This window comes from Mastigoproctus giganteus, chromosome 7, assembly GCF_048544385.1.
Source record: "Mastigoproctus giganteus isolate SK-2022 chromosome 7, ASM4854438v1, whole genome shotgun sequence".
NCBI lineage: Eukaryota > Metazoa > Arthropoda > Arachnida > Uropygi > Thelyphonidae > Mastigoproctus > Mastigoproctus giganteus.
Genome location: NC_143581.1, coordinates 44955664 through 44979464, shown reverse-complemented (window position 1 = coordinate 44979464; position 23801 = coordinate 44955664). Strand labels below are relative to the sequence as shown.

Sequence of the window (23801 nt, the reverse complement as noted above, 5' to 3'; positions counted from 1 at the left end):
AATAAAGGAACTCCTTAAAGGTGATGTATTTGAAACAAAACTAGAGATACTACTAGCAGGTTTGTAATCGTTTAAAGTAGTAATGGATTTTTTTTTGAAGAAGGAAAGAAGACAATTATGAATCTTTAGGGGCAAATTAATTGCATTGTTATAAATATATGGGCTGCCGAGTGTAATTGAAAATTCATTTCTTCATTCCCATCTCAGTCTTTTTCCTCTAAATTTGGGAGATGTAAGTGATGAACAAGGTAAACACTTTCAACAGGACATATCCATGATGAAATATTCGTAACAAAATTTTTGGGATCCTGCCACAGGGGAGATTACTGCTAGTTTCTTAAGAGGGAAAGCAAAATGGGCTATAAGAAAAGCTCACTGAGTGGTAAACATTTATGAGGAAACAGAATTTGTTTAGTATAGTGTATTTGATTAAAGTATTTTAAAATAAATAAGGCTTATTTTTAATATAGCATGTGTATTATTGTATGATATTTGAAATTTGTCATTTATTAAGTTCCTAAAATTTCGGTATATCTTCTGATGGAGTTGTGGTAGAAACATAATTTTGGTAATGTTGGAATCACCATGTCAATTTCCTTTAGAATCTGCAACTTTTGCTCCTTAGGTATGAAAAAAATTTCAGTATTAATTAATGCAAATATAAAAAATGATTGAGCAAAACAAATTTTTATCTCAAAAAATGAAAGTTCATTTTTAAAATAACAAAATGACATAACAAAGGAATGGGAAAGATACTGGTGTTAGCTGGAGACTTTTGCCAAACACTACCAGTCATTCCAAGTGGTATCAAGCTACTTACATGCCTGCTTCAAAGCTTCATATTTGGAAGAACATTCAGAACCTAGGGTCTGAGCACAAAGCAACTTTGATCAAGCAATTCCCTAGAATGATTCTCTAATGCTCCCAGTACTAGCTCTTCAAACTTTCAAAAGTTCCATTTGCAACATGGTGCTGCCTGCTTACAGTATTCTGTTTTCTATTAATTTCATTTTTTGCTCACTTTGTTGTTAGTTGACATTATTCCTGTCTCAACGTGGTGAGACTGAAACTTCGGAGGAAAACTTCTCATTCCCGCAGCTGAAAGGAGCACTCGTGGATAATACTAGTCCATTGCCCCATGGATCTCTTGATTCATGAGGTAATGGACTGATCCAAGACATAGGCAAGAAGATACAATAAGTCCATCTAATGCAAAAAGACAGAAAACAGACACTAACAGCAGTGTACTTCATTATAACTGTGATTATTTATTAACACTCCTTAACTGAACAAGCCCTGAGCACATTATCACTCTTTTTGATTCAGAAATGTTTAGAGAATGTTTTTGGCTATATCCTCAGGTAATCTGTTGAATACAGTCAGGTGACCCACATGTCAGAATGATAGAGGTTGACATCCAGAATGATTATTGGAACTTGTAACTTTTTGCGGAATCTCCACCAAGGTCTCGCCTTTGTGGCAATTCCACAAATTCTCATTCTTCATATCTCCAAAGATGTAATAGCCTCATTTCACTAAGGAAGAAATAAAGTGGACTTGAAGAACAGAACGTAGTCCAAGCACAAAGAATAGATTAAGCAAGACAGTATGCTTATCCCTAGTCTTACAATTCTTACTTTTGGTACACCAAATCTACCCTTATTTATCACAGCAGGCTGCTTGAACTAGTTACAGACTGTATATCTTAAATCTAATGAGATGCTTTGAATGATCAAAATTTGCTTACTCAAAGCCTATAGTTAATTTGCATATGTGCCTCCTGTGAATCTAAGGAATATATGATACAGACTACTCAGCTAAATCATAAAACACCCAAGTTTAGTAATTCGCGCTGCCTGTTTAGTGCTATAAAAGAGAGAAAAATATTCAGACATAAAATCAAAAATAAAATAACTTTTCAAGAAGCAAACAAACAAATTGCCACCTGTTAGCACCCATACCTATGCATTAGTAGCACGAAAACAACATATAGTAACAATTCAAACAAGTTTTTCTGTTTCACCAGATACACCTATCACCTGTAACTCAATGGGCATGAACTCTTCTCATGCAGACAGCTGAACAATCCACAGAATCAGATCAAAGTAACAAATATCCCCATTCTCAGTTCTGGTGAATATTCATTCATTACTAAAAATACTGAGTTCCAATAAAATAGATAAAACACAAGACACTTCTCCTTATGTGGTTATAGCTGTGATTAGACACTTTCAGATGATTCACAGCTAGAAATACATGCAGAAGATGATATGGACTTAGTGGGCCAATTTTCAAAAGCAAGAATTGCCCATCAGTACAATAATCCAGTGGAATTGTCTAGGTCAGTGTTTCTCAAACTTTTTTCTGCAGACCCCTGGGGGGGGGACGTAGGCCAGTTCCAGAGGGTCTGCGAAACATTCAGAAGGGGTATCAAGTAATATGTGTTTATATATATACAGGCAACCCCTGTATAACACTGTACTTCTACAACACTTTCAATCTAACACAATTGATAAGCCGACCGGGCTAGCCGGGTGGGTAAAGTGCTTGCCTGGCAACCCAAAGGTCGCGGGTTCGAATCCTGCCTCGGGCTTGGATCAAAGTACTGCAAAAACCTTGGGAGGTGCATTATGGCCACAGAAGCCGATGCGCCAACAACTACCAAAAAAAAAAAAAAATTGATAAATTGTGGCAAACCTTGCATAACATGATATTTTTGCGTGAGGAAAACTCTGGTATTATGTTGGATGTAATTTTTCAACATTTCCATTCTTTTTTGTGAATCCCCACTGTTGACTCACTAGTAGTTATGCAAAAAATTATTGTGTAATCCATGTATTTTATTTTGTTGGAAAATCCCTGTGTTCTGTGCTATTGAACTTGTTTGAGACTGTAAAAAATTGTGACTTCAAAGCGTGCAGTTCTTGACTTTTAAGGTTTTTGTAAGGTTATTTTGGTTTTCATTTAAATATTTCCTGGTATGTATTACTAAACTTTGTTCTTAAGAACCGTATCGGAATAATTTCTTTGTTGTGAATTAAATTCCATCCCTAAATGCTGCCCCTAGGAAAGTAAAAAACACTGCTCAAAAGAAACTTTATTTCTCTAGAATCAAATATACAAATTTTGGATTGTCTTAAAAAAGGGAGAATGTATCATGCATTGCAAAAATTTTAAATTTAAATGAAACTACAATCCAGACCATAAAGAAAAATGAACAGAAAATTATAACTGCTGTTGCTTTAATTTCAGCAAATATGACAGCTCGTCCCCAAGCGCCATTAATTGAGAAAATGGAAAAAGCACTCAGTATTTGGATTGACAATAGCAGTAAAATACGGATCCCATTAGACAACAATGTAATTAAACAAAAAGGCATTAAAAATTTATAACGATTTAAAAGAAAATGGAGAATCTTCTGTTAACCCAGAGTTTGTTGCTAGTTGGTTTGAGCGATTTAAAAACTACTTCTCATTACGTAACATAAGAAATCAAGGGGATAGTGCATCGGTTGATAATGAAACTGCTAAGAAGTATGCAAAGGAATTTCAAAAAATTATTGAAGAGTATGGATACACATCACATCAAGTTTTCAATGTTGATGAGACGGATCTTTCATGGAAAAAAATTGCACAACAGATTGTTTATTTAAAAAAAGAGAAAACTGCGCCAAACTTTTTAAGACATCAAAAGATTGTGTAATATTACTTATGTGCAGTAACGCATCAGGAGATTACATGATAAAACCTATGAGAGTTTACAGATCCTCTAATCCTCATCCAATGAAAGGTGTAAATAAATAAAAACCTGTTACCAGTATATAGGAAAGCAAATAGAAAAGCTTGGGTAATTGCTGATTTATTTAAAGAATGGTTTCTAAATTGTTTTCTGCCAGCTGTGGGAAACTATTTAAAGCAGAAAAATCTAGATTCAAAATTTTATTACTATTGGGTAACGCACTAGGCCATCCAAACATTGAAGTAATGTTCCTACCACCTAATACAACTTCTTTAATTCCGCCATTAGATCAGGGCATTATATCTACCTTTAAAACTCATTACATCAGAAAATCGTTACAATGGATATTGGAAAAAACTGATTCCAAATCTATTGAAGTGATGGAGGCATGGAAACATTTTTCAATTGTGGACTGTATCAGCTTTATCGCTCAAAGAAGTAAAACTGTTAACATTAAATGCATGTTGGAAGAATGTATGGCCAGGGTCAGTTCATTCAGGAAATATGGTCGAACTGGTAGAAAACAGAATCAGTGTGATAGTAAAACTTCCTAAGTTGGTGGGAGGGGAAGGTTTTGATGATAAGACTACTAAAGAATTACTAAAGAACTACATTCAAGAATTACTGGTATAAAAAGAGGTTGGCAAAGCAAATTTGATGGAAAAAGCATCGGGGTAAACCAAATCAATTCAGAGGATGATAGCTCAGATGAAAATTCGGAAATTCCAAATTTTACACTAAAAAGCATAAGGGAAGGCACAAACTTAGCCGAGTAATTAGAATCTTATTTTTTGAATGCAGATCCTTCGACTGAAAGGAGCACAAATTTCAAAAGGGAGCTTGAAAAATACTTTGCTCCATACCATGAAATTTACAAAGATCTATCAAGCAAAAGGAAACAAACCCAGATTACTGATTTTTTAAAGACAGCAGAACATAACTAAATTTAGATACTGCAGAAGAAAGTTCAGAAAGTGAAGATATTCTTCAACAGAGAAAACATTCTCATTTGATTGGGCTTAGCGGTGATGAAGAAGAAGAAAGTTAAATGAATGTACATTATCTGTATCACAGTTTGTAAGACATTTTTTCAGTTATTACTGTTTTTTTAATAAAAATTAAATTTCCAGTAGTTATAAAAAAATTGTGTATTTTTGGTAGCTTTTGGAATGTAACCCACCCATTTTAACTACCGTATTATACGAGGTTTACCTGTATATATGTAGGGGTTTGCAAAATTTTTTTTTGATTTTGAGGGGTCGTAGATCTCAGTAGTTTGGGAGCTGTGGTCTAGGTCTATCCAGTAACTTGGCAGATGATATTAAATACTTTCTCTGTTTTTTTTTTTTTTTTTTTTAAGAATACAAAAAAGAACTTGAATATACACTGTAAAGGAAGATTGTTCCAAAAAACAGAAGTAGAAAGGATAAATGAAAAGGGGGAAAGTTAGTTCTTTAAATTTAGAGTTTGACAGTAAGTGGATGTTGAATAGTGGAGGCTCATTTGAACTGGACTGGGAGAAAGAAGCAGAATTATGGATGTAACTTCAAAAGAACAGTAGGAAAGTCATGCAACAGAAGCTGACTATCTGTTTGACAGAATGGAGAGAGAGAGAGAGAGAGAGCATGTGAGAGAAAGGTCACTAATTAACCTGACTTTCCTCTTTTGGATGCAGTCTAGGAGCTTGAGGGCATTAGCCCAGATGTGGAACAATATTCCATTGTAGGACAGATTTGAGATTTGTACAGTCAACAACTTTTCAAAAATATAATAATTTAGAGTGCTAAGAAGAAAACCCAGTTTTTTTAAATGCAGAGGAAGCAATATTTGTGGTAGCCATATGCTAGGTGAGAGAAGAGAGTGGGGAAGGGGTTGATTAAAAATCAGGATTATCCCCATATATTAAAAATATGTTATTCTAATCTAGAAATCTGAGTTTTATAGATGATTAACAGGGGAACAGCAGGCTCTTTTTTTTCAGGAGTTAACACAGGACTTAGTTTTAGACAAACCTATAGAAATTGATGGTTCATGAAACATTCTTCTTAGTTATTCTCAATTATAGACAGATTGAAATCAATTGTTTCTTCATCCCTTTGAAGAATTACCTGGAGATTGTCATTTAGGAAACAAACCAGAAGGTTGCTTCGCTCCCCTCTGACTTGTGCACACCAACCTGAATTATATGTTTTTATATTTTAATTTTTTAGTGGTGGGGAAACCCCCACACCCCTTTTAGTAATCAAAAGCTGTACAAAAATTATATTGTATTATTTTATTATCTAAAAACAAATTAATAACAAAGCCATTATTTATATATTTTATTATTAGAAGATGAAATGCACAAGGCATAATTTCTTATTGGTTTAGGTAATTAACTACGTAATATCGGTGTAGACACACCATAGTTTACCCATAAATTTGAACTACGTATGTAGTGTAAAGGCATCGTTTTAATTGTATCTCATATTGTGGGTTCCTTCACAGTGAGATAGCTGGTATTGCACTACTTCAAATAAATAATGTTTCTTTAGTAGAGAAGACTACTGTTATGGCGCCTCCATAGCCAGGTGGGCAGGAGCAGCAGTGCGTAGCACACGCTTCTTGATTAGACCAGGATTCGAGCCCGTGAGCCACCAAATATGGAGGATGCGGAAAGGTCAGGGAATGACCACTGCATATCCCCGGAGCAATATGGCCTTAGTTGCCAATGCTCCTAAAAACTAAATAACAACAACAACTACTGTTATTTATTTTCAGTGGATACCACCACCCAGACGATTGTTTCGAAACTAGTGGGCTTCATCATCAGTGGGTGGGCAGGTACCCTGGTAATGCAAAATGCCATCACAGTTGCAAAATTATTTCCACAAAATGAGAGATGCCAAATGGTGTAGGTAATAATAATGTATTAGAAGATGAAATGCACAAGGCATAATTTCTTATGGGTTTTGTTGTAATTAACTATATAATATCAGTGTAGATACACCACAATTTACCCATTATCCCCAGGGGCTCATATCTGGTGAGTATGGGTTTGGCACACCCAGGTTCCTGAGCTGGATATCAGCATTCTTCTCTTTCTTGGTGATTCCCTTCTTCTTCTGACTTGTTTTCTCTCTCTGTCTCAGGGTAATTCAGAAATTTTTTTTTTTTTTTTTGGCTGGTCTAAGCCTCAGGCTTCCTTGCACCATATAGCTAATAATAATAATAATAATAAATTTGAACTACATATGTAGTGTAAAGGCATTTTAATTGTATCTCATATTGTGGGTGCCTTCACAATGAGTTAGCTGGTATTGCACTACTTCAAATAAATAACGCTTCTCTAGTTTGAAGTAGTTCAATACCAGCTATCTCGTGAAGGCACACACACACACACAATATGAAATACAATTAAAATGATGCCTTTACACTACATATGTAGTTCAAATTTATGGGTAAACTATAGTGTATCTACACCGATATTATATAGTTAATTACTTACACCATTTGGCATCTCTCATATTGTGGAAATAAATTCGCAACTGTGATGGCATGTTGCATTACCAGGGTGCCTGCCCGATTTACGGAAAAGTGGCCCCCACATTTCGCCCCCTGTAGATTATGAGTAGGTTACAAAAATGTAAATACAGTCAACTCTCGATAACTCGAATTTTTATTGAAGTCCCAGCCCCTTTAGTGGAGATTCAATGTTAAACTCTCTCGATTACTCGAACTGAACTTCCGATAACTCCAACTTTTCTGAACAAATTTTCAAAATTACATTTGTGTACAAATCGTCACGTAGCTTTTAAACTAATTTCTCCCCTTTTGTATGTCTTCAGGATTCTCTTTCCATTGCGAAAGGATTAACTGAAACTGTTAATCCTTTCACAATGGAAAGAATACATACTCGACCACGAGGGCGATAGTCATGTGGTTAGTGACGGACATGGGGTGGGGGAACAGTGACTAATCTTATAGGAGTCTTTTCAGTAACAAGTGAATCTTGTTCTGATTTGTCTAAATTCAAACAAAAGTTCCTGCACCTGGCTCTCGTCACATTTCCTGGCACAGTGAATAGCACTCGTTTGCTGTTTTCGCCACCTCATTATCGGTGGTGCATCGCATGAACAAGCTGAGCGTCGCAGGCAGTGCAATATCTGAATATTATTTTTGCATCTTGATTGATTAATCCTGTGTGTACAATGGCAAAAAGTGTTCCGTCAATAAGAGGCAAAAGAAAATTGGTAGACGATGACAACCACATTTACTTGTTTTCAAAGAGAACTGTAGATGAACAACATGGAATCTGGGTTTATGAAAAACGTTCCACCTGCAAAGGGCATGTTTGGACAGAGCGTTTGGAAGGCCCAGTTGTGAAAGTTGTAACTCAACATAACCATGCAGCTCAAGCTGCAAGGTCGGAAGCATTTCAATTGATTGGTCAAATACGGCAACATGCAAAAACCACAAACGAACGGCCACAGCAAATTGTTGCATCAGTAATTGCAGAGGCTCATGCCAATGTCACGGCATTACTTCCTAAAAGGGATTCACTTAAACGAACCATTCGTCATGTTTGATGCAACAATGGTACTCCTGCTTTACCGAGCAATCTCCAGGACCTAGTAATTCCGCAAAATTATCAAGAAATTATTATCGATGGCAATGTACAACAGCTTTTGATGTATGATTCTCTGGACGAACTGCTCCCGGGTCGCATGCTTATTTTTTCCACCAGTAACAATCTTCAGTTATTGGCATGTAGCCAGGAGTGGTTTTCTGATGGAACTTTTAGCACAGTACCCACGCTTTTCCAGCAGCTTTATACAATTCATGTGGTTCAATTCAATGCAGTTATTCCAGTGGTCTATGCGCTTCTGCCAAACAAAACTCATGCCACATACATCAAGTTGCTTCAAGAAGTTAAAAATCTACAAGCTTTCGAACCAAGTGCCATGCAAGCCTTCCAACAAGAATTTCCTGGTATTGTAAATACCGGTTGTTGTTTTTTTTATCGTTCCCAAAGCGTTTGGCGAAAGGTACAGAATGAAGGTTTAAAAGCCCGATACGAACAAGACCATGAATTTGCTCATTGGATCTGAATGATTCTGGCATTGGCATTCCTGCTAACGTTATTCAAGCATTTGAAGATTTAGTTGTAGCTGATGACTTCCCCATTGAAGCTATGGTGATTGCAAACTACTTTGAAGATACATATATTGGAAGAAGACAACAGAGAGGCCGGCAATTACCCATTTTTGTCATTGAATTGTGGAATAATTACACACGAACACTGAATGATCAGCAACGTACCAACAATGGCGTGGAGGGATGGCACAGGGGATTTCAGGAAACTTGTGCTACTTTATTCCCAAATATTTACCGATTCATTGATTCTTTAAAGAAACAACAAGGGCTGCACAATTTCGAAATTACACAACTAATTGCTGATAATTCAGGCAATCAAAGAAACAAGAAGTATGCTGTAATTTCTGCTAGAATCAAAAGAATAGTCCAAGATTTTCAAAATTGTAATGTCATTGATTACCTTAGAGACATTGCATACAGCTTCAAGTTTTAAACAATAATAATGTGCATTTATTCTATTAAAACAAAATAAATTAGAATTATTAAAAAATTAGGTGTATTATTTACATTTTTGTAACCTACTCATTACCTACAGGGGGCGAAATGAAAGGGCCACTTTTCAGGATCCCGCCTGCCCACCCACTGATGATGAAGCCCACTAGCTTTGAAACGATCGTCTGGGTGGTGGTATCCACTGAAAATAAATAACAGTAGTCTTCTCTACTAGAGAAGCGTTATTTATTTGAAGTAGTGCAATACCAGCTATCTTGTTGTGAAGGCACCCACAATATGAGATACAATTAAAACAATGCCTTTACACTACATACGTAGTTCAAATTTATGGGTAAACTATGGTATATCTACACTGATATTATATAGATATTTGATTATAAACATTTCTTGTCCAATTTTTTTTATTGTTTTTTGATTCGTTTTCCATTAATACAAAGAGATATTTAGTTGCCTTCACTCTACTTAATACAATGTACAATTGTCAATGCGAAAAACATGGTGATGTTAAGTAAACACCAACCTTAGATAATGTTTGGTCTTGACTTTTGTTTATTGCTATACTAAAAGCCAATTTCACAGGAAACTGTGTTCATTGAAAAAATGAAGTTATATTCCCCTTCGTTTGAATATATACGAATCTGTGGAATATATGCTTTCAATCCAGCTCTGTCACCTGTGACGTGTTCACAAACAAAACATTTTTCTTATTTCCACTACACGTAATCATTCTTTATACCTAAGTTTCTTAAAACCATAACAATTGCGTTTACCTTTAATAGTAATTTATGCAGAGGTAAACCTGAAGATTCCAGAGAATAGTGTTTCGGGTGTTAGAGTTGTATTCTTCAGCATTCCAACTGTCTGGCGTAATTTGGTCTGATGAATAAACTATTTTCAATTCTCCTGGAATCTTAATTTCAGATAAAATTTTTTCATTCAGCGAACAGTATTATTTGTTGCAGCTAAAATTACACATTGAAATTTTTCTTCCAAAGGAGTTTCTATACTTCCAAAAACATCATATAAATTTCCTGAACTACGAATATTTTCAGGAATCTCTATTTGATCATTTTCGTCTTTTACCACTTATCATTTTTTACGAATTTTTTTCTTTTTTTTTTTTTATCAACGGTTGGAGTTTTAGTAGAGCTATCAACAATTTGTGATTCATTTTTTTGCTCTTTTCATATCTTTCTTTTCTTAATTGTTGAAGCCTTTAATTTATTATAATTGCTTTATTTTTTTCGATATCAGGATTTTTAAGTGCTGCTTCATACTCTTCAAGATCTTTTCTTTTCTTTTCAACCTTTCTGATACGATCTTTCTCTTTTTTATTACTGACATTATTAACAACATTGCTAATAGCTGAAGAAACTTTTGAAAAAATTGAATTGTTGCCTTGAGACCTGTAGAATTCTAAAATTAAAACACTAAAGATTAAACATCACAATTAACAACAGCCAAACTGTCAACATTGTTTGACTTCATAACGCTATCTGGTAATGAGTCATTGCTGTGGTATATGCCGCTTAATTTAAGAGTGACGTGCCTAGGCATAGACAGACCTGTCAATCACTTTGTTGTAGTATGATGCAATAGCAGTTGCCCCGCCTTGCATAAAGCACTATTTTCCGAAATATTCTTTTATATATACACTGGACTCCCGCTAGTCCGAACTAATTGGGACCGAGCCCTGTTCGGATTAGCAGAATTTCGGATTAGCCGAATAACGTACCCTAGATTTTAAAATGAATAAGGAGTGAGTGACGTTGATAGCTTGAAGTAATGCTTCAGGAAATCACAAGCTACCTTTGATGATGATCATTAAATCAGCGAAGCCGAGAGCGCTTTTAAAAATATGAACATTAACAATCTTCCAGTTCATTACAAAAGTCAAAAAAAGCTTGGATGAACGGACAGCTTTTCATTGGGTGGTTTCATAATCAATTTGTCTCAGCAGTGAAACGTTTCAGCAATGAAAATGATTTGTCACCTCGCGCCATTCTCCTCATAGACAATGCGCCATCCCACCCAGACGTTTCCGAGTTTACATCAGGGGATATAAAGGCAGCTTTCTTACCGCCTAATGTAACACCGTTATTACAGCCCATGGACCAGGGGATGTTACAGTCTATCAAGCTTGCATACAGAAAGAAATATCTTAGGTCCTTGATAGAAGATAACACCAATTCACTTTCTTTACATGAGAAAATGAAACAAGTGAACTTAAAAGATGTTGTATATTGGGTTGCTGAGCTGTGGGAGAGTGTAACCGGTGGCAAAACATAGCATCTTCTAATCAATTTTCATCGTTACGTCAAAAGAAATTAACAGAGTTTGTTACTTCTGAAAAATTGCTTTTGTTCCTGTTTTGGTGTATAAGTATGATCTGTAGTTTTAATAGGCCATGTCAAACACTGATTTATTAATTTTGTATTAGTACAGTACTACAATAAAATACAATTTTTTTGTGGAATTCTAAATGTCTTTGTACCATTAATACCATTTAAATTTAATGTATTTAACATATATTTTGCGAACTAAAAAATTTCCTCTCCGCTGACCGAAACGTGTTCGGATTACCGGGGTTCGGATTAGCGGGAGTGCACTGTATATAGATGGTGGATATTTGAAAAAGTTAAGTTGTTTTTAGAAAAACGTTTCTCAGGGTGAAAGATGGTAGTGGTATACTGTAATTGGTAAAATGAGGGACAAGTTTTCCAGAGTAAAGAGTGAGGATAAGAACCATGGAGAACACCAGCATTAAAGAGAAATTGAGAACCATCTATGAACATTCACAGTAAGCAGTCAGAGAGAAAACTGGCTACTCAGTTACAAAAACAGAAAGCAAGCCATAAGATAGAAGCTTGCTTAGATCTTTTATTTCAGACATGATTAAAAGCCTTAAAAATGTCATGAGCAAATGCTTGAGATTCGCTGAACTCTTTGATCAAATTTGTCCAGAAATAGGTAGGTAGCATAAGGGAAAGATATCACTAGTGGATTAACACTGATGGAAGCTGTATTAGCAATCATTGATGAGATGGAAGGTTTTGGGACAAGTGTAAGAGTTAGCATTTTATGAGCTTCTCCATTAATTTTTTCAGGTAAGTGTAATGGAATGATAATTGGAAATGATTGATTTCTTGCCCTTTTTAGGAACAAGCTGGATATGAATAAATTTCCATACAGAAGAAAAAGCACCAGTGGAATAACAGAATCTAAAAAAGGGCGACAAAACAAAAACAAGTCTTGGACCACAGTTTTGAGAACATGCAGAGAATTGCCATCAGGACATGAAAACTTCTTGAAATTAGTATCATTCATGATTCTTCTAATAGCTTTCTGTTGGATGACCAGAGGAAGCATTGAGTGGAACATGTTTATTGTTGTAGGAGGTAATTCATCAAGAATTTCTGATGCAAGAAATGCAAGGAGAATTGTAAGGAGGGGAAAAGAGCTGTGCTCCTCTGTTTGGACTGCTCCTTTGGCTGAAGGCGATGGACTCACTTCTCATCTATGGTCACAAACCTTGCAAGGAAATTTGCTGGGTACACTTGAAAATGATGCAGATTTTCACTTGACTTAAAAAGTTTTGTACATTTTTGATCTGCTGTCAACAACTTTGGTACCCATTGTACTTCTGACACTTTTTCATGGTGATAACCTCTGTTATTATGTAGTACACATGTTCAGATGAGATTCCAAAGATGCTGGAAATGTGCCAAACTGCACTTGTTGATTGCTCTTCACCACATCATGCACATTGTCAACTTCTGGAGTGATGGACATTGCAGGTCTTCCACAGCCTTAGTCACTTTCCAGGCTCTCCCTTCCTCATTTAAATTCTGCTGCCCATTCTTTAAAAACATAATGTGGCATCCTCCCCCAATGTTTTTACCGTATCCTCATGAATTGTCTTTGAGGTTAGTCCCATTTTTCTCAAATATTGGATGATTGCACTGTCATCATTTTGTCCATTTTTCCTCATTCACACAACTTTATTGACTTCAGGACCTGTAATTAAAAAAGACGTTATTGACATTGCATGAAATTTGCTGGGTTATTATTTAAAGTGTTATACATTAAGTACAGAAATTTTTAATGCTGTACCACTACCCTTTCATACTCAGTCCATGAACTTATCTAATACCCCTTGTATATGTAGCTGACTCATATTGGTTATTTAATTACATCCAGGCATATAACATTGGATCAAAAACTGATGCTCCTTTTTGAAACACTTCCACTGGAATGCAGTGTCTTCACTGCAGAATGACTGGCTATATATGGAATAATCTATTATTCATGCGGAATAATAGATTATTCCGCATGAAATCCATACCGGTATAATGGGTGTCTAGTCTACCTAAAACAAAGGAAGACATCATTCTTTTCAGATACATGTCGGACATGCCCTCACCTATATCTTCTCACCAAAGATGAATCTCACTGTGCAGTAATTGCTATTTCCAGCTTACAGTACAAGATTTAATCGTCACCTGTCCTGTGTATTCTAAGGAGTAATACAGCATATTTCTCACCTTCACTAATATTGTACTTTATCTCACAACATAACTTATGAAACATTGAAGAAATGCTTAGCTTCATTAACCCTTTTGAGAGTGAGTGAATTTTCTCAGGGAATTTGTAAAAATTGTGAAACTATCTTAGATAAATGGTTTTAAATAGTATTTACCTATTTTAAATTTATAGCTGAACATTATCTTGCATAAATGCTTTTAAATAATATTTTCCTATTTTGAGTGTATAGCTGAATATTCGAGTGGGATTATTGTGAAAAATAAAAATTGATTTTTTATTTTTTTCTTCTTCCTTTTCAGTTTCATTAACATCTGGATCCAAATTTCAGAGAATTTCTTCTTTTGGTCAGGGCCAGACTAAGGTATTATTGTGCCCCAGGCAGAAAGATTATTTCAGCACTCCTTTGCATATCCTAGAAATCTGCATTATGTTTTGATAAAAAAAAAAAAAAAAATCCTTCCCTTGCTTGTCAGGTTATGATTCCTTGGGCTGCTGCCTTGTTAGCCTGTGCCTTAATCTGGCACTGCTTTTGGTTTGTGTGCACCCACAATAGATCTTGTTGAATGGTTATGTTCTTCTACCCTGATTTTTGAAACTGCCCTAAATTTAAAAAAAAAAAAAGTTGCAGAAAAAAAAAACTTTTACAGATGGTAGCATGTCTCTGTAGTTTCAAGAGAATCTGTATATATACAGATGTAATTTGTTGATACTTCATTGAAAAAAAACATTCAAAACGTGTTTGTACTCCTATGGTTCTTCACACGAAAAGACATATGTGCATACTTGTAAAAGGGTTAAATTTAGGAGTAGATTGTGCCATTAACTCTTTTAAATCAAAAACATCAAGTAGCTCAGCTTAATGACAAATGTTACATGTAACAGGTGATGCATTTGCTGAAGAGCTTCCTGAAAACTTGTTCAAACTGAGAAATGGAGCTGATCATAATCAAGTGATAATCAAGAAAGAACTATTGCAGTGTAAACCGTGGGAAAACAGTTGCAACTGTTTCCTGTGCAAAGCTGCAAAAGAATTACTCAATTACCCAAAAGAATTTTCTCACTTCACTCATTGGAGGTACCAAATGTTCTTCCCCACAATTTGGAGCTCAAAACTGATGCTCCCATTATGTTTCTTAAGAATCTAGACCTGCCAACCCTATGCAGCAGAATGTGGCTGTCAGAAAGCTTATGCCCCATGTCATTGAAGACACCATCATGATTGGCTCTACAGCAAGTCAGAATAAATAAAAATCATATTTATTCCAATCATCCCTCCCCAAACCTCCACTTCAATTTAAGTTCATCCAGTTTCCTGTTCACCAAGTTTTGCCATGAGCATTAACAAGGCACAGAACAAACATTTAAAATTAGTGGCTTCAAACTACAAAGCCCACATTTTTCTTGTGTTCAACTCTATGTTGACTACTTTGAGTTTGGTAATCATCTGCCAGAAGTATTGAACCTTTCTTTTACAATTTTAGGTTCATTTTACAAATGAGCAATGTATATCTACTAGTCTCTAATAAGAAATTTTGTTGAAGATTTCACTCAGTGGTAAGTGTGCCAAATTTCACTCATTATGTACTGTTTTTCCTGAAACGTACATTTATATCATTTAGTTTTCGATTGAATATATGCTAATCAGTGCATGCTTCTCCTGTTTTTGGAAGGGAAAAAAGTAATTTAAGTATTCTACTAATGACAAGTTTCTTTGGTTCCAATGGGAAAATTATTTTTTATTTAATAATTTGATTTAAAATTTTATTCTTAAAGATATTTTGAATTTTTATATTTTCCAAGGAAATGGTAGAAGCAGCTGGCGAAGATGAACAAGAGTTGGCAGCTGAAATGGCTGCAGCTTTTCTTAGTGAGAATCTTCCAGAGAATATCTTTGGTGCACCTAAAGGAGGTTCTGGAATGTGGGCATCCATTATTCGTATTCTAGACCCAATTGATGGATCTACAATTCATAAAATACAACTAGAGCAAAATGAAGCTGCATTTAGGTAAATAATAATAATGCTAATATCAATACTAATTAGTAATATAATACAAAGCAGGTAAAGGGAAGAAATAAAAATATTTGTCATAATACTGGAATCAAGATAGTGGCCAGGTGTTTCAGGACTTGTTTTTGGGGTGCGCGCGCACGCACGAACACACACACACACACACTAGTGTTCAAAGAAAGTGCATCACTCCCTTTTTGTCATCCGAATAACATAAGTATATGGCAATATTTCTTACAGATTGCATCAGATAAGATTGACACGCATAGGTGATGATGTAATATTGCATCAGCTGTTACTTTCAGCTATATAAGCACACTCAGCAAGAGTTGCAGTCATTCCTTGCTTGTGTCAGGATGGCGAGTTACGTGCAGTTGATGCCACAAAGAAAGAGTGCTATTGTTGCTTTACATGAGGAAGGATGTTCTTCCTGTCATATTGCTTATAGAGAACACACACACACACACACAGACACACACACACACACACACACACAGACACACACACACACACACACACACAGACACACACACACTCTAGTGTTCAAAGAAAGTGCATCACTCCCTTAAAATTTTGTCATCCGAATAACATAAGTATATGGCAATATTTCTTACAGATTGCATCAGATAAGATTGACACGCATAGGTGATGATGTAATATTGCATCAGCTGTTACTTTCAGCTATATAAGCACACTCTGCAAGAGTTGCAGTCATTCCTTGCTTGTGTCAGGATGGTGAGTTACGTGCAGTTGATGCCACAAAGAAAGAGTGCTATTGTTGCTTTACATGAGGAAGGATGTTCTTCCTGTCGTATTGCTTATAGAGTGTCTTGCAATCGGTCGACAATGAGTAGATTTCTTTCCAAACTCAAGAATACTGTTTCTGCTGATAGGAAAAAAGGAACTGGATGCAAACGAGTCTCTATGCCAAAACAGGACCGTGTTTTGAAGCGCTTATGCCTTGAAAACTGTAAAGCTTCTTTGTCTGAGCTGAAAAGAGAATGAGAAGAACATTACAGGAGTGGTAGCAAGTGCAGTAACAGTCAGAAGACGTAACTTCAAAAATGGACTTGTAGCCCGTCATCCTAAGAAGAAGCTCCTCCTCACACAAAAAAAGAAAAAAGCCTGATTAATTTGTTAATTTGTTGTAAGAAGCATGTCAAATGGCTCCTGAGCAGTGGAAGTCAGTTATTTTCTCGGATGAGAAGAAATTCAACCTGCATGGCTCTGATGGGAGACAAACGATTTGCCGTAGACATGGTGAAGAATACAATCCAGACTGTATGGTGTCTACAGTGAAATTCCCTACCAGCCAAATGATATGGGGGTGCATTTTGTATCACAGAGTAGATCACCTGCAGTTTATAAAAGGTTCCATAAATGCCAATGAATATCTGGCTATATTGGAAGGCAAATGGTGCCAACCATTAAGAGACCCCTTCAACCTGCCAAGTAACTGCATCTTTCAGAACGACTCTGCTCCTTGTCATCGGGCAAAAAGTGTAAGTAGGCACTTCTGTAGTTACTTTAGCTTCATTTCTGCATTAGAGGTTTGACAGTAATGTGTTTACATTTGTTATAGGTGAAAAATGGAAGAATGGTCCATTACAACTCTTAGCTGGCCAGCAAGCAGCCTGGACCTGAATCCTATAGAGAACTGTTGACGTCGTGTGGAATCTGCAGTTGCCAGAAAGAAACCAAAGTCCCTTTGTGAACTTTAGGAAGACGTAATTCTTGTTTGGAACCACGAAATATCAGTTGATTATCTTCAGAAATTGATCTTGCCAATGCTTCGACAGCGCGCTGCTGTCATCAGGGCCAGAGGCGGTTCAACTAAATATTAGTTTGCTGAACTTTTCATTTTGTTTTCCATTTAAAATGATAAACTAAAGCAAATTGATGATAACATTTCAGCCATAATTGTCGTGTTTACCAAAACTGTTGTATAAAGGTTACAAATGCTCGTTTTGGAATATTTTGAGAGCACCTGTCAAATATTACTTAGCTTTGCCTTAACTGTTAATAAATATCTTTTGTTTATATTTCTATTTGTGATGCTAGTCATTAGTATAATATACCATCCCGAAAAAGGGTTAGAAATGTGAAATTCCTAGGTGATTCACTTTCTTTGAACACCAGTGCAATAAACTTCGCAGAATAAAAAAAGATCTATGTTCATGGCATTCTAGCTCACGTACAAATAGACAGGAGGAAGTTATATTAACAAGACTGCGCATTGGGCATACCTTCTTCACTTACAAACATTTACTTCTAAGAGAAGATCCTCCGCTCTGCTCTGTCTGTCAGCTGTCAGATACAACTTACAGTAAGGCACATCCTGATTGATTGTCCATCCTATTCAGCCGTTCGAACCACATCCTTCCAATCATTAGCAAACTTGCAAGCTCCTCTAACCCTCTCTCATGTACTTGGTGTCAAAGCAAACCTAAGTGATCTCTTTATATATATTAAACATCTAGGAATAATAAATACACTCTGATATATCCATCCATAAATGATTAAAATGAACATAATGACACTGACAGACACATATTGGCCACAGTTGCCCTTGTGTCGTGAAATTTTTATAACAACAACAACCAGTGTACATACATATTTACTAGGCTGTAATAAAAATTATTACAAATGGATCCCCTCAACAGTTAGATTTGTCAACTTGCAGCCATTATATATATTCTGGTTTTTTTCTTGAAAAATACTGCTGAATCTCATTCATTTGTGTGCCCACACATACTCATGTATAATGAACATTCAATACCAATTTTTGCCTGTTACAGAAATTTAAAAAGGATATATTTCTGTCATTACCTCAATATTTTGGACATTGGATATATTTATATGGTGTGCAGAGCCATTTTAAGAATTTAATTTGTTTGGAAAAACAACTTTGAAGAATAGTGATAATTTCTTCTTTTCAGATTTCTTGGACATCTGTATCAGCCAATTTTTTTATTTGATAACCATGTTCTTTAAAGCAGTGGGAATTAATGGGAATGAAATTGATGTTTGAGGTACTCAAGAGTCTTTTTTATGGAAATTAATAAGTTTTAAGGGCTAGTCAGCAGTATTTTTACCACATCATCATGGAACCACTTACCATTTGCTATCAACATTTAATATCTTGGTTTGTACTTTTTGAACAACATAAGTTTCATTAGTAATTTTTGCTTAATTCTGTCAAAGTAAGAAATCTGCAGTCTTCAATGATAGAGTTGCCATACTTATGGAATAAACAATTATTGATTCTTCTGCGTGTAAAGAATGCAGCATTTATTATAAATTAGAAAACAGGCCTTGTGCGTTGGGTTGCATTATATCATCAAAGTTTCTTGTGACGACCGACTAACTGGTTAAAATAAATTTATTAAAATAAATATGATATATACATAAGATAAAACAGAAATAAAATAAGATAAAAGCATTAAAATACAATAAGATAAGAGTGAAAATATATATAATAAAAGCATTAAAAAACATAGTAGCTTTCAAAGTGAAGTGCCTCTTCATCAGCTAGTCTGTGAATGGTGTACTTCAGTATATATTGATGGTTACAATAGCACAAGTCAGCTGGGCATGATCATGTATCACGAGTCTGATGTCAGTAAAGCAGATTTATGTACATGTGATGATCGCCAGTGCTCATCGAACTGCAATACAGTACATTCTATAATAGGGTGTAAATGTACTCCTTTCGTCTGATTCATAGTACTATTATTGGCGGCTATGTGTAGTGCTTCAAGCCATGAGTTCTGGCAGTAATCACATGAATAGTTGACGATTTCAATATCCTGTTGGGGATCAAGATTGTGTTGCTCAACGCAATAATGTTTGGCGACTGCGGAGCGTTCAAAATTAGCAGTTTGCAGAGCCACCTCATGCTCAGAAACCCGATCTTTCAATCTTCTACCAGACTCACCTACATAACACCCCCCACGATCTGGACAGACACGTAATACAGTATATGGAACCACTCCGTAGGAAAGGAGGAACAGGTGTTTTCACCTTAGAAATAATAGATTGTAATTTCCTCCCTGGAAGTTGCACCCATCGTATATGATGGAGATGCAAAATCCTGACAAGACGTTCCGATATGCCCGGATAATAGGGGATGTAGGCGGTAGAGATATATTGATTGACGCGAAGTGGGTTAGATTTCGTAACAAATTCGTGAGCCCGAAGCTCACATCTATCTAGAACATGAGGTGGATAGCCGCAATTTGAAAGCTCCACCCTAATTTTAGAAATCGCCAATTGTCTGTCACCAATTGAACTAGAGTGCGTCCAAGCACAGGAGAATAAAGTACTAGCGGTGCTACGTAAATGACCAGAGGCTTGCGCAGAGCCATAATTGGTAAATTGGCCTGCACACATTGGCTTCCTAAAACAAAGTTACTAAATGCGAACGGGCGGGCGTGATCATGTTCATTGACTCTGTTTCGCCAAATACAGGGCACAGCTATGGATGGTCCTGTTAGTCCTATCGTGGCCAATATCATCATGGAGGAACTTGAGAGTCAGATTTTCTTGAACTTACCTATTCCTATCACTCTCTAGTGTCGTTATGTAGACAATATTTTTGCATTTGTACCCCGGAGGATTAGAATCTGGGCTGCTGCAATATCTCAATTCCCTGTCAGCCCTCATTCACTTTACGATTGAACTAGAGGTTGATAATATCCTTCCTTTTTTGGATGTGTTTGTCCAATGCGCGGATTCGTGTTTAGTAACTTCTGTTTTTAGGAAGCCAATGTGTGCAGGCCAATTTACCAATTATGGCTCTGTGCATGCCCCTGGTCATTTACGTAGCACTGCTCGTACTTTATTCTCCCGCGCTTGGATGCGCTCTAGTTCAACTGGTGACAGACAATTGGAGATTTCTAAAATTAGGGCGGTGCTTTCAAATTGCGGCTATCCACCTCATGTTCCAGATAGATGTGAGCTTCGGGCTCACATATTTGTTACGAAATCTGACCAGCTTCGCATCAATCAAGTTATCTCTACTGCCTACATCCCCTATTATCCGGGCGTATTGGAACGTCTTTTTAGGATTTTGCGTCTCCATCATATATGATGTGTGCAATTTTCAGGGAGGAAATTACAATATATTATTTCTAAGGTGAAAACATCTGTTCCTCCTTTCTTATGGAGTGGTTCCGTATACCGTATTATGTGTCCGGATTGTGGGGGGGGGGTTATGTAGGTGAGTCTGGTAGAAGATTGAAAGATCAGGTTTCTGAGCATGAGGTGGCTCTGCGAACCGCTAATTTTGAATGCTCTGCAGTCAGCGAACATTATTGGGTTGAGCAGCACAATCTTTGATCCCCGATGGGATGTTGAAATCGTCGACCATTCACATGATTACGCCAGCGCTCATGGCTTGAAGCACTACACATAGCCACCAATAATAGTACTATGAATCAGACAAGGAGGAATACACTTACACCCTATTATAGAATTTACTGTATTGCAGTTCGATGAGCACTGGCGATCATCACGTGTACGTAAATCTGCTTTACCGACACCAGACTCATGATACATGATCATGCCCAGCTAACTTGTGCTACTGTAACCATCAATATATACTTAAGTACACACCATTCACAGACTAGCTGATGAAGAGGCACTTCACTTCGAAAGCTACTATGTATTTTAACGCTTTTATTATATATATTTTAACTCTTTTAATCTTATTGTATTTTAACACTTTTATCTTATTTTATTTCTGTTTTATCGTATGTATATATCATTTTTATTTTAATAAATTTATTTTAACCAGTTAGTCGGTCGTTGCAAGAAACTTTGATGATTTATTATAAAGTTGTTGTTTTCTTTTTTAAATAATGAATTTGTTGCTATTTTCATGATTATAAGCTAGGATAGGGTGCAAAATAAATAAGTATTGTATTTCCTCTGCATAAAGCATGTATAGAGGTTTTTCACAAAGTAGTAGTAATGGCAAATTATGCAAGAGAGCAAGGTTATGTAACATCACCCAAAAAAAACCAAGTTCACCCATCTGTACCCCCTGAGAATTTCTCTAGTTCTCCCTTGAATTTATTCAACCCATCCACTTCCACAACAACAGATGGAAGACTGTTCCAACAGTCAACCACTTGCTGGATGAAGGCAAGCTTCCACACATCTATCCTGCAACCATCCTTCCTCAACTTGAATTTATGCCCCCTTGTGCGTAGTCTCAGCAAGTGGAAGGAAACCATTAACATTCAGCTTACTCAATCCAATCAAGGTTTTAAATACCTGAATTAGATCTCCCCACAAGTGCCTGGTCTTGAGATGCTGCAATTTGCAGAACTGAAGCTTTCTCTAGGTAAGGGCATCCTTTTGTTCCCTTCACCAATCTGGCTGTGCTTCTCTACACCCATTCCAGCAGATCAACATTCCTCCTAAAATGAAGCCTCCAGGCCTATATACAGGACTCAAGGGCGCCTCCGTAGCCAGGTGGGATGGAGCAGCAGTGCGTACCACACACTTCTTGATTAGACCGGGGTTCGAGCCCGTCACCACCAAATATGGAGGATGCGGAGAGGTCAGGGAATGACCACCGCATATTCCGGAGCAATATGGCCTTAGTTGCTAATGCTCCTAAAAACCAAACAACAACAACAACAACAGTACTCAAGATGCAGCCTAGCCATGGCCTTATACAAAGGGAAAATCATCTCCTTATCTCTGCTAGCAAAGTTTCTGTATATCACTGATGAAACCCTATGAACTGTCCTGGCAGTATGTCTGCACTGCTCAGAGAATTTAATATCTGACTGCACAATTACTCCCAGGTATTTTTCATTCTTCACCACCCTGAGTGCAGTGCCATGCATTTGTCAGTGTTAAACTTCAACTGCCATCGACCCAATTTTCCTAGATCTTGTTATGGGTGACTCACCCTGGTGACTGTTGTTAACCACCCTACCAACATATCATCTGCAAACTTAGCCATTAAGCCTGATATACCATCATCAATATCATTAATAAATATTGAAAACAACAATGGCCCTAGCACTGAACAACAGTGGGAACTGCTCTTCGTAGACTAATCTTATTAGTCCACGAAGAACAGTACTTAGACTTAATATTCTTCTTGACTAAGAGCATAACCCCTCCACCTCTCCTGTTCTGTCTGCCCTTCTTGTATACGCCGTACTCCTGATATTCAAATTCAGCATCACTTATGTCTGGGTGACACCACGTCTCCGCTATTCCTACAACGTTTGCATTCAACGACTTAATCAGTACTTCAAATTTATTTACAATGCTTCTAGCATTAGTGTACATGCAAGTATACATACATGTGTTCTTACTTTTAGTTATCCTAACACAGCCTTTTTTTTTTTTTTTTTTGCATGGTTTCTTAAAAACAATGGCAATCTTTGATATGAATGCTGGATTGCCTTAATATTTCAGAATTGTAAAATATTGATTTTTATTTTTTTTTTAATGTGATAGATTTTAAATTATTCCAGGTTCTAAAATGCTGGATTTTATAGTTTCTTGTATTTACTTTCTATAAGTGAATATGTTTTCATTATTTATTATAACCATCTAATGAGCTAACTTTTTTTTCTCTCTCTTCTGTAAAGCATTTGTTTAGTTAAATTTGCTAATCAGGGAGATGAACCTTTTGTCCTAGTGGGAATAGCCAAAGAACTTCACCTTACTCCCAGACAGTGTAGTGGAGGAGTTATCCACACTTACAGAGTAGTAGACGAAGGTCGTAAACTTGAGCTTGTACACATTACTCCTGTTGATGAAGCGCCTGGTGCTATATGTCCATTTCAAGGAAGAGTATTAATTGGAGTTGGTAGAATGCTGCGTATATATGATATGGGGAAAAGAAAACTCCTTAGGAAATGCGAAAATAAGGTAAGATAAGTTCCACAC

General features: G+C 36.4%; 1 protein-coding gene across 1 annotated transcript in view; it reads left to right on the top strand.

Moving 5' to 3' along the window:
* Sf3b3 (splicing factor 3b subunit 3) overlaps nucleotides 1-23801 on the top strand; it is a 245622-nt gene that overhangs the window by 159018 nt on the left and 62803 nt on the right. The window contains exons 20-21 of the mRNA XM_090376877.1: nucleotides 15673-15878; nucleotides 23501-23783. Of these exons, the coding sequence (XP_090233003.1) occupies nucleotides 15673-15878; nucleotides 23501-23783 (489 nt within the window). The remainder of the gene's footprint in view (nucleotides 1-15672; nucleotides 15879-23500; nucleotides 23784-23801) is intronic.